Source organism: Eubalaena glacialis, chromosome 1 (assembly GCF_028564815.1).
Source record: "Eubalaena glacialis isolate mEubGla1 chromosome 1, mEubGla1.1.hap2.+ XY, whole genome shotgun sequence".
NCBI classification, from domain to species: Eukaryota; Metazoa; Chordata; class Mammalia; order Artiodactyla; family Balaenidae; genus Eubalaena; species Eubalaena glacialis.
This window is the reverse complement of record NC_083716.1, coordinates 207,802,279-207,815,010: the sequence shown is the minus strand read 5'-3', so window position 1 is coordinate 207,815,010 and position 12,732 is coordinate 207,802,279. Positions and strand designations below refer to the sequence as shown.

The 12,732-nt window shown below is 33.5% G+C and overlaps 1 protein-coding gene across 1 annotated transcript in view; it reads right to left on the bottom strand.

Annotated features, from left to right (window-relative positions):
• NBEAL1 (neurobeachin like 1) overlaps nucleotides 1-12,732 on the bottom strand; it is a 173,657-nt gene that overhangs the window by 78,121 nt on the left and 82,804 nt on the right. Inside the window, exons 18-25 of the mRNA XM_061186681.1 lie at nucleotides 12,264-12,349; nucleotides 8,627-8,716; nucleotides 5,004-5,172; nucleotides 4,422-4,555; nucleotides 3,785-3,944; nucleotides 3,576-3,678; nucleotides 2,868-3,024; nucleotides 1,203-1,361 (exon numbers count right to left, since the gene is read on the bottom strand). Coding sequence (XP_061042664.1) covers nucleotides 1,203-1,361; nucleotides 2,868-3,024; nucleotides 3,576-3,678; nucleotides 3,785-3,944; nucleotides 4,422-4,555; nucleotides 5,004-5,172; nucleotides 8,627-8,716; nucleotides 12,264-12,349 — 1,058 coding nt within the window. The remainder of the gene's footprint in view (nucleotides 1-1,202; nucleotides 1,362-2,867; nucleotides 3,025-3,575; nucleotides 3,679-3,784; nucleotides 3,945-4,421; nucleotides 4,556-5,003; nucleotides 5,173-8,626; nucleotides 8,717-12,263; nucleotides 12,350-12,732) is intronic.

The window sequence follows — 12,732 nt, the reverse complement described above, 5'->3', positions numbered from 1 at the left end:
TTCTTGGTAGATGAAAGGAATAATTTAAAATTTTCTTTTAATGGCTACGGTGTAGATGGAAACAAATCCTGTAGCTTGCAAGAGGAACAAAGGTGTGTTCTGAAAGAAAACAAAGATACTTCTAGATCAATCCAGTAATCTATTTATGTGACAGTTGTCAAAATAATTTTCAACAACGAGGAAATACTTTGTGAAGCAACCCATCCATCTGCTAAAATGGAACAATGAATTAGTAACCCCATACTTCTTGGAGTTAGGTCAATCTTTGACAAAGTGAGATACTGAAAGCCTATATGGAAAGGGTAATCTTGGCAAAATAATATCATGAACAACCCCTGCAAGGCCATTTTTGAAGAAATAACATTAAATCTCCATATAGGAACCCTGTGTGGGCAGATACTTTAAAGAGTAGCCTCAGGGGTCACCATAACCAATATTCAGGAGAGACTATGTAGGACCACTTTTAATGCACTTTTGTTTCCAAAGTTTAGGAATTCCAAACATAGGCAATCCAAACATGACCCCACAAGTAGACTTCATAATGTCATACTAATGATGTAAGGGGAAACAAATGTCACAGGCAATTTGGCATAACAAACAGGAGAATAAATCATGAAAAAAAAATGTATTTGCAATAGAAATATGACTGCCTTCTTTAATTTTAGTTAACTGAAAAGGTGGAGTGGGCTGCTTCAGCCAAAGTTCAAAGTTTGGGATATTTTGGATAGCTTAATAAAATATGTCCTACATCCTTTAACAAGTTATTAATTTCTCTGCCTCAGTTTCTTCATCTGTAAAATGAGGGGAATAATAATATCCACTTCATAAAGTTGCTGCAAGGACTACGTAAACTAATATATAAAAAGGGTTTAGTGCCTGATAAACAGTGGGTGCTAAATAAGCTTAGTATGATCTGCCACATAGACCCACTGTAAGTCAAAAGGGGGATAAGAGGTTCTACGTTGGTATGGCAGAGTAGATTTTCCACTGAAATTATTGATAAGATTACAATATCATTAGTTTTAAAATACATAAACAACAAAAACATGATAAATATACATCAAAACAAACTGAACAATTTAAAATTAGATGGAAGTAGACATGAAAAGAAGAATTTACATTCATAGAATGGATATGTTCCATGTAAATGCATACACCCACAAATGTCCCCAAATATAAAGACTCTTAAGACATGTTTGTACCTTAAAAATGATTTCTCTTAGTCTGTCAGAGTATTTCTGATTTAAGAGCAAGGCATAAAGTATGTCAGCATTTCCTGGTTCAAACAGCAGTAAGAAAAGTTGACCTCTAGTTGGGCTGGTACGTAGGAGACCGAAGAGTATGTCCAAAATTCCAAAAAGCTTTTAAAATTAAGCAACACAAACAACCACACTCATATATGGAAGCATAAATAAAGTCATAAACCACAAATAGTTATTTAAGTCCTCTATACCCTCATGTTCTAGCTTAACTGGATTATTTGATGTCTTCTGAACCCTCCTTGCCTTTCCTCCATTAGGCTTTTGGCTTATTCCATTTCCTTTTGTATATCCTCTCACTACTCACATTCACCCGCTGAACCATTCCTATCCTGCTTGGTGCATATGAAAAGCCATCGCTTCCATAAAGCCGTTCCTAGTCTCCTCAGCTTGTAACACTCTCCAGTGAAAACCTCATGGGACTTCATATTTCTCTTATAGATATTATCATACTCTTTTTTGTTTCATAATTATTTATAAACACTTCTTGTCTATCCCTGCCTCCATTAGGCTAAAAATAAGAATGATAATTCTTTCATCATTAAATACCTACAATATCTAGTATTACTCTATGTATATGTATAATAAAAGTATTCAGTAAATAATTGTTTGACTAAATTGACCAAGAAAATATCATTGGCAATGAATCATAGCAGGTGACAATACAGCTATCATGAAATAAGATGATTATTCATTATTCTAAATATGAGAAGCTTTTGAAGTAGTTTAACCTTATAAGGAAATAGCCTAAGTTAACTCTTCTATATAATACCAATTATGAAGTCATATAACCACTGAGTACACAATGCATATATCATGATAGAGGGCAAAATATTTGAGTCAACATAAATTAAGGATGCTCAGATTTGGTGTTGAGAGTGGTATACCGAAAGAGCACAGAAAGAGCAGTAAATACACCTGGGTTATTTTTCCAGGTATATCAGCTGTGTAACTTTTTAAGTCACCTAATCTCTCTGAACATATATTTCCAAATGTGCACATGGGAAGAGTAATTCCTGGTCTGTATATTTTGTATCAGTGGTCAAATTGTACCATGCATCAGAATCACCTGGAGGGCTTGATTTGGCCATATATTTGCATTTCTAAAAAATTCCCAGGTAAGTGGATCCATACATTGAGAACCACTGTCTTAAAGGGTAGTTCTGAGGTAAAAATGAATAGTGTACGTAGAAGTATTTAAAAATAGGAATACAGTTATAGTTTACTCTTTATGTAAAATTTTTATGAACCTATGATATATTAAAATTCATGTTAGAAATGTGCCTAGTAACTTTGATAATAGTTAAATATACATATGTGGCCTATGAAAACAGATTTCAGAATTGCCAGAACAAGTTTTTCCACATACTGTTTTCTAGCTAATATTTTACTATTAGCTAGAAAATAAATATTTTATTACACTGCCATTTATTTTATTAAACTTTCAGTCAGGAGATAAAATTTACTTCTTTAACTGCTTAATAATATTATATGTGACACTATAAACATTTTACTCTTAAAATGTTATATTACATGTAAGTTTAAAAGAAGATGATATAGCAACTTAATTATTAAAAAGTAATAACAGATTTATCCAGAGCATAATACCTGTTCTTCTTCATTGATAGCAGATACATAACCCATAATACTTTGTATCTCTTCATGAGTTCCGCCTTTGCACAGAAAATATTTAATTAGTCCATACAAAGAAGTCCTTATTGTTCGAATATCATCTAGAGACAGCTCACTATATTTACAATCACTCCTGAAAGAGAAAGTAAATGGGCAAGAATTGAAATTTTTAATTTTTGTACTTTTATATATAAAAGATTTCATAGTTTAAAAGAAGATGTTTCCATGTAATTAACAGAATTCTTAGCATCTTTGGCTTCTTTTTCTTTTTAAGGAAAACCTTTTGAAGTTAGGAGTTGCAATGACAAAGATATAAATTGTTAAAACAGCTTATATTTATGCAATACTATGTAGCAGACACAGTTCTAAGTGCTTTACACATTATTAATTCATTTAATTTAATCCTCAAAACAACCATAGGAAGTCATACAGTTTTATTATCTCCTTGTCACAAAGCAGAAAACTTTAGCACAGAAAAATTGAGAAGTTGCCTATGGCTAGACAATTAATGAAACATAATATTCAAACCCAGTGTATGTGATCCACTGTTCATCATTTTAACCTCCACAACATCCTGGCTCTCTGAAGTTAAAGGTATTAGAATTGCTGGAAAATAAACAATCTAGATGTTCCAATCAAGTAACAGAAACAATATCAAACTGAGAAGGAGTAAGGATATCATACCCATAATAAATCCTAAGTGTATCTAGGAGAAACTGTACACCATACTTCTTTCGGAAAACTCTCCTGCTGTCCTTGATGATGGTGGAAAGATACTGTATGTGACCTAAAATAGAAAGTTCACTCTTAAATTATATACCTAAAATAAAGTCACATAAGCAGTAATACATTTCTAAAACAACTATAAAATTTATCCAACAGCCTGCTCTCACCAATTCGAAAGGGAAAATCTCCACGGTTCCAAATACGGAAGTCAAAGAGTAAATACTGATACATTTGTTGCAGGAGCTGCATATTTTTCTCTAATGATACCTGCTCAATGAGTAATTGAATTGCCATCAATACATTAACATCCATCAAGGTGCTTGGCACCTGAAATCCAAATAGAAGAGGGTTCTGTAAAGTTCAGTTTAAATAACTGTCATTAAGCTATAATTTGAAATGATTAATTCAAAACATCTACTAAATATAAAAATCTTGGTTAGAAAAATATAAACAATTTAAACATTATTTTTTCTGATGTAACTCTGGAACACATTCCTAAAATAGTGTCTTTAAATGATGAAATATCCCAAATACCAAAGTTAACACACAAGGTCCTTATATCAAAGATTATACACTGTTATGTAAGATAAGTAGTTCTTGTATAAGGTGATTCAAGTTTTAAAAAGCTGCTTGTGAAATAAATTATATCCACTAATACAACTTAAGCTATAATCGTGTAATTTAAAAAATATATTTAATAAAATATATATATATATATATTTATTTATTGGAAAGAAAAAAACCTCAACACTAACTGGTAATTACAATCATCAGTCACATCTACATAACCTTAGACTAGCTCACCTTCTGAAGTAAGGCACCAAGAATGGCAATTCCATGGGAGTGAATAAGATTGTCCTGGTTAATAGGATGTCTTTGAATAAAGTGTTTCACAATCAAGATAAATGTTGCAATTAAATTTCTCTCTAGTCTTGACTCTGTGGAATTGTGAACATATCATTAATTACCATAATTATGCTAATCACTTTTGTATCACATGTTCTATATCATATGCATATTGTAACAAGGAATTTGGTTCAGGAATTTACATCCAGAGGTCACATGCAGAGCATAAATATCAGAGAAATCAGTGACTGCATATTATATACTTATATGAACATGTAAATATTTTCTCTACCATAAATTTAACAATGTTGTCCGATTTCTGCTAACAGTACAAACTAAGGATAGTCAAGAGTCTAATCAACATCTTAAGTGTTTTGACTGAAGTATTATGCACTTTCTGAACTCCATGAGTAAAATTAGGGATGGACTACTTCAGCTACAAATGGTTAAGTTTCTTCATCATGGTAGCAAGACATTTCAATCTATCTTTCAATTCTCAAGTTTCTCAATGACTAGTTCATGTTAATTTCAGCTTAATACCTGATGCCTTTGTGGAGTTCAATACCACCCAATCTCCTTCTACAGGTGTTATCAATTCAGAAACTGTGCTTTCATTCAATCCCTCAGGAATCTGTCCTTCACCAAAGTGGCTGATTTGTTCCATTAGAGGAAAGAGTACATTTAATCCACCTATGCAGTTTATGCTGTCCTGAAAGAGGAAACTACAATTTTTTAATCTTATAAAACACAGGCAATTTTCTCATTTAATACCTACACAGCATGTATGAGGTTACAATTTGCTAAACCTTTAAGCAAGGTGTATGATGGCCTAAGCTAAAGGAATCCTCGTACAGGCATATGCTTTAAAGAGCAGCCTCAAGGGTCACCAAAATCAATACTCAAGAGACAAGGCCAGACCATTTTAATACACCTTTGTTTTCCAAAGTTTACGAATTCCCAACATAGGCAATCTAAACATGACCCCGTAAGTAGACTTCATAACGTAACACTAGTGATATACGAGGTAACAACTGTCACAAGGCAATTAGTCATAACAAACAGGAGAACAAGTCATGAAAAAAAAGAATGTATTTGCAGTACAAATATGACTGACTCCTCTACTTTAAGTTTACAAAAAAGGTGGAGTGAGTAGCTTCAACCGAAGTTCAAAGTGACTATTCTGGATAGCTTAACAAAATATATTCAGTATCTTAGACAAGTTACTAATTTCCCCAGCCTCAGTTTCTTCATCTGTAAGATGAGGATAATATTAATTCCCACTTTGTAAAGTTGTTACAAGGACGAGATAAGCTAATGCATGAAAAGTGCTTAGTGCCTGACATACAATGGGTGCTATATAAGATTAGCTATTATTAACTGCTAAAATGTTCTGAACTGCCGTGTTTACGTACCTTAAGTCTGTAAACAACCTCTTCATAGTCTTTCCCTGTTTTTCATATTGATTTTTAAGGGCTTTTTACAGTAAGTAAACTAGAATTTTGGATGGGAAGTGTTTTTTTCCCAGTTGTCATTTCATTTAACTTTTTTTGGCTTTGATTTTGCTGCAGTATAAAAAAGCAATAGTCTTTTTCTTGATAATTCTGTTCCTTTTTGATTTCTACATATCTATACTCAAGGCAACAAAGACTGCTTTGATTTTCAAGTATAATGTATGACACAAACAATCAGCTTTCTCTATATAAGTAATCCATAAAACTAGCCTTATAAAACCAATCTTATAAGTGACATCAAAAGTTAACTTACGAATTGGCAAACACGTCATAAATCTTACTATGTTAACAGGTAAGAATAAGTGTCCTTATCTCAACTGACAAAGGATTAATCTCCAAAATACATAAACAGATCATGCAGCTCAATATTAAAAAAACAAACAACCCAATCAAAAAATGGGGAGAAGACCTAAATAGACATTTCTCCAAAGAAGACATACAGATGGCCAAGAGGCACATGAAAAGCTGCTCAACATCACTAATTATTAGAGAAACACAAAACAAAACTGCAATGAGGTATTATCTCACACCGGTTAGAATAGGCATCATCAGAAAATCTACAAGCAACAAATGCTGGAGAGGGTGTGGAGAAAAGGGAACCCTCTTGCACTGTTGGTGGGAATGTAAATTGATACAGACACTATGGAGAACAGTATGGAGGGTCCTTAAAAAACTAAAAATAGAATTACCATATGATGCAGCAATCCCACTACTAGGCATATACCCAGAGAAAACCATAATTCAAAAAGACACATGCACCCCAATGTTCACTGCAGCACTATTTACAACAGCCAGGTCATGGAAGCAACCTAAATCCCCATCGACAGACAAATGGATAAAGAAGATGTGGTACATATACACAATGGAATATTACTCAGCCATAACAAGGAACAAAATTGGGTCTTCTGTAGAGACGTGGATGGACCTAGAGACTGTCATATAGAGTGAAGTAAGTCAGAAAAAGAAAAACAAATATCGTATGTTCACGCATATATGTGGAATCTAGAAAAATGGTACAGATGAACTGGTTTGCAAGGCAGAAATACAGACACAGATGTAGAGAACAAACGTATGGACACCAAGGGGGAGAAAGCGGGTGGGGGGGGGTGTGGGGGGGGGTGGGATGAACTGGGAGATTGGGATTGACATGTATACACTCGTGTATAAAATGGATGACTAATAAGAACCTGCTGTATACAAATAAATAAATATAATAAAATTCAAATTTAAAAAACCTACAAATTGGCAAACAAGTCATAAATCTTACTATGTTAACAGGTAAGACTAAGTGTTCTTACCTCAAAGTTAAACAGAAAAAAGCTTTATACCACATGAATAACATGAGATTAATACAAACTGATGGATTCATTTTTACATAGAAGAATTATCCTAATGATTTCTGTTCATTGAAACAATAAGCATATTTGATTGATATTAAATGACTAGAAGACAAAAGTTTTTTTGTTGTTGTCATTTTTTTTGCTGATTTATCAGCAAGTTCCAGTATAACTATCTTTTATATTTATTTTTATTTTACTTAGGCTATAATTTCTATTTAATATATCTTTTAAGGAAATCCTATATTTTAGAAATAGGATATCTCTGACTTTCACATTAGCCCAAATAATCTTAACTAGTTTAATCACTCAGTCAACAATGTTATTATGTATCCCTGTGCCAGGCACTGGGGGAAAAAGCAGTGTTCCCTCCTTTGAAGTTCTTAAGGACTACTGGAGAATCAAGCAAGCAGTTAACTATTCACCATGATAAGTGAAATAATAGAAGCTTCTATAGGTACTCATGACAAGAATAGTTAACTCCGGGCTTCCCTGGTGGCGCAGTGGTTAGGAGTCTGCCTGCCAATGCAGGGGACACGGGTTCGAGCTCTGGTCTGGGAAGATCCCACATGCCACGGAGCAACTAAGCCCGTGAGCCACAACTACTGAGCCTGCGCGTGTGGAGCCTGTGCTCCGCAACGGGAGAGGCCGCGAGAGTGAGTGGCCCCCGCTCGCCGCAACTGGAGAAAGCCCTCGCACAGAAACGAAGACCCAACACAGCCATAAATAAATAAATAAATAAATAAATAAATAAGAATAGTTAACTCCGTCTTGGGAAATAAGTAGAGGCCTTTAGATAGAAGCAAAGACGTTACATCCAGCTAAGACATAAATATGAGGCACAAGAAAAAGGCAGACAAGATATAATGGCTAGACGGGGTTATGAAGAAGAGGAAAAATTACTCATCTTTAACCTCAGAGAGGAAAGATCTAAGTTTGTTTAAAGCTGATGGACAGGAGACTAGACAGGGAGAAGTATGTGATATAGGAGAAAAGGGATAATCAATGAAGTCTCTCAGGGGTTGAAATCTGTTACATAGTTTTAGGGATTAAATACCTTAAAAGTGGAGCTATTAACGAGGGCAGCATATTTTTCTTATGAAAACTGCTAAGCTCATGGCATAGTTTAAAAAGATAACTACACTACAAACAAATAGTCATTCAACTACTTATTTATTTATCCTTCAAACTGTGTATCTGCAAACATTTTAAACAGGACTTATTCAGATCAATCTGGTGGTGCTCAAAAGACAAAAGTTTTTAAAGGATCAGTAAACTTAAATAATATGTTGTCCATCATTCATCATTAACTTACCTTAATGTCCCAGTTTACTACTTTGTTTCCTGTTAACCTTCCATGCAAACAATTAGTAGATAAATCAAGACAGATTGAATTTTTGCAGGCCTAAAAATAAAAGAAAAATATGGCAAACAGCTAAGCACAATGAAGACAAAACATAACTTTAACTATATATGGAACATTTCACCATAATTTTAAAAGGTATATAGTATAGTCAATGATAAGATGCCTACAATATTAAGTTTAGTATTACTATTCTCTGATTGTCTTTTAAAAGAATCAGGGACTGATTCTAATGCACTCACTCATCAAGTGCAGGTCACCGCTGCTTGTCATCTAACAGATAAGCATTAGCTAGAACTTACCATTTACCAATCACATAGTTTAAAATTCCTTCTATTCTAAACCAATATATGCAAACAGATTTTTGACTTTTAAAAAAATTCAATGTTTTAGTCCCATTAGTACAGAAAATTATATCACAATACAAAAATCAAACCACAGGCATAAGACGCTATTTTCCCTTATATTACTGACTGACAATTTTAGTTATATTCAAATTAAGAGCTTTGTCTGCAACTCTAGAAATTGTTAAAGTTATTTGTTAACTTCCATAAAGTTTTATAAAGCAGGGAACCTCACATGTAACCTGTGAACTGGCAGATAATGAAACATCTTTGAATCTAATCCCCAGTCCAAAAGAAAATAAAGAAACCTACAAATTTTAGCACAGATGATGTGGTTGTTGCTTTTCTCTTAAGGCAACTGAGAAAAATTGATTTAATAAAGTAAATGTAAACTGAGTTTACATTTAACTCAATGTAAACTATATTAGTCTCCAAGACAGAAAAGTCTTTCTCCTATTACTACCTTAGTTTGGTACTATGTATCTATGACCTGTCCAAACACAGTAATCTCTCTATGGTATGACTGCCTCCAGTCTCTCTCTCCAATCCAACTTTGACACTGTAGCTCAAGACCTTTTTCTAAAATGCAAACCTGATCATATCACTCTTCTTAAAATCCTATCCATTGCCTACTATTTAGCCTGGCATAAGAGGTTTGCTATGATCTGGCCTCCACTTGGCCCTCTAACTTCATTTCTGGCCAACTGCTCCCACTCAGTGACCTATACCCAAATACACACAGAATCCAGCTTTACATTCTATGCCTTTGTAGGTGTTGCTCACTGCACATCCCTCCCTTTACTCTGCCTTTTAAAACACAAATCAAACCATCTTTTCTATGATATTCTATCCTCCTGGAAGAACCAACCACTCTTCCTTTGTACCCACACTGTATTCTGTATATAATTCCAACACAAAAAAATATTGTATAGTGGTTAAGGATACGCATTAAACAGGTTAGGCATTCACTAGAATTATGAGGCTAGGCAAGTTACTTATCTTTCCTCAGCCTCAGAAAACTAGAGCTTAGAAAAGATACAAAGAGTACCATATAACCCTCAGAGCTTTTGTAAAGATTAAGTGAAACAGTACATGTGAAACATTTAGCATAGTGCTTAATACATTGTAAACATTGAATAAATGGCAGCTAAAAAGAAAAATGCTTATAAAATTATATTGCACTTATTTTTTACACATTTATTTGACTTTAGATTGTAAGCTTCTTAAAGCCAGAGGTTTTAGCTTATTCATCTTTGTATCCTAAAAGTTCAGACAACTCTTGGCACAAAGAGAACACTAAAAAAATTTTAAATCGATGGTTAAACACCTCCTACAAATAAGTACAAAGATGAAAAACTGTTGACTGCTAAAATTCCCTGGAGTAGCTTTTCCCAAACTACCACTTGTTAATAAGTGAAATGAAAATCAAAATGTGTTCTATGTTCAAATAACTGGTGAAAAAGTAGGATAAAACAAATGTGAACTAGTTTCTTTATAAGCAGAATTTTTCAAGTGTATGATCCATCTCCAAGAAGGATATACAGAATGCAACATTCCCTCAACGTTATTTAACCACAGAATTCTTGTATCATGATATGTTACCATTTTAAAGAAATGTTCCTCCAATAAACTGTTTTATTGTATATATTTGTCATATCAGGTTTTGTGAGGAAAAATAGCTATTTTAAAAATTACAGAATTTTTACTTCCAAAAGTAAGAATTCAACCTTAATATTATTAAAATCAAAGTTACTTTGAAAAAAGGATATGCCAAAAAGACTCAGTTAGTCATCACATGTCTAGACATGTCACCAATTAGTGAGATTAAGTCCAATTATTTCCTATCCAGCTATACGGAATAGTTGTAATGAAAATAAGTATAAGAGATAGTCCCTGGGGGGAAAAAAAAAAAGAGCTAGTCCCTGCCAGGAAATAACTTAAAATCTAGTTTGGTAAACAAACATGTATATCTTTGGGAAAAAGCATCATAAAAAGCAAACAAATAAAAAATAAGAGACTCAAGAGAGATTATAACCAATGCAATGTTCAAATGGATCCAAGATTAAATTTTTAAAAGGCTAAACAAATATTTTGGGGAAAACTGGGATAATTTGAACATGGGTTGTAAAGGACATGAATTATTGATCATTTTCTCAGGTAGGTTAATGATTATGTTGTAAAGTTTAGGAGTAAAGTGTCTTGATTGCAGATTGTCTATGTCAATCTGCTTTCACAAATGATTTGAGATAGATGAAGACCAAGTGCAGCAAAATGTTAGTAACTGGTGAATTTAGGTAAAGAGTATACAGGATTTCACTTTACCATTCTTTCAACTTCTCTCTAGGTTTGAAATTAATCAAAATTAAAAGGTAAGGGGAAATACCACCTGACAAGTACATTTTATTAGGTTACACATAAACAAGCATTCAAAGCAATAAATTATGACCATGTACTAGCTGGTTAAACTAGGGGGGAAAAGGTCTATGATGTATAATATCACACAACAGAAGCAACTTCTGGGTTAAAGTAACATTAAATATAATGAAGGCAATTAATATTGTTGTTTATGCCACTTCTCCCTTTTCTTCCTCCCAGTTCTACCTTTGATCTTCTTTCCCTCAGCCCTTGCTAACCTCAATTACTTTCACTAGATAAACGACTTTTCTTGAAGGAAAAAGCACTGGGCATGGTATGCATATAGGTAGCTTTTCTTCTCCTTCTGATGTAAACATTTCTTTTGTTTTCTTGTTAACCACATTTTAAAAATAAACAGGGAATTCCCTGGCAGTCCAGTGGTTAGAACTCTGCCCTCTCACTGCCGAGGGCCCAGGTTCATTCCCTGGTCAGGGAACTAAGATCCCACAAGCCGTGTAGCCAAAAAATTTTAAAAATTAAAAAATAAACAAAGAAAAAGTTGAGCACAATTCTGTTTCATCTCCTTCTAAAAAAGGAGAATACATTTAAACAATTTCATTTACTGAAGTTGATTCATTAGTACAAATTCCCACTACAGCCATTTCCATTCATACGGCTGGGATGACATAATGATAACACTTGAACCATAGTTGGGAACTGCATCTTAATTTTTACTGCTTCTCATCTTCTTTTGAAAATTAATAATTTTTTAACAGTAATTCAAGCCCCTTCTTCTCAATTACCCACTGAAATGACAAAAGGAATAAAAATGGAATTTTAGTTCACAGCATAGTTACAGCTAGATGGACAGTCCATGCATTTACTCTGACCTTTGCAGTGTAGTGAAGAAGGACGTTACCAGGCAGGTCAGCCATGTCAGACTCTTGAAATTTCCAAGGGCTTAAACAGTTTGGACCTGAAAATTATTTATACACACATACACACACATATCATTGAATATATATGGCCTCCTCAGGTCTGTGTAATCAGAAAAAATTTTTTAATTAAGCTGTTTCAAGCTTCTCATACAACACAGTTAAAACACATTAGCCAAAATGTACTTCATTTTTATATCACATCCAATTCATCTAACACCTAGTAAAGTTCGGAGAGGGGGTAGATCAATCTCTACTACAGAAAGGAAATTTTATATAGCATTAAAAACTAATATAAAACATAACAAAGTTTATACATTTATCAAATATAAAACAATTCAAATTTGTAAGATAAAACAGCAAAACAACCAATCAATAATGTGAATAGATATCACAGAAATGGAACAGCAAATGAGTAGGAAAA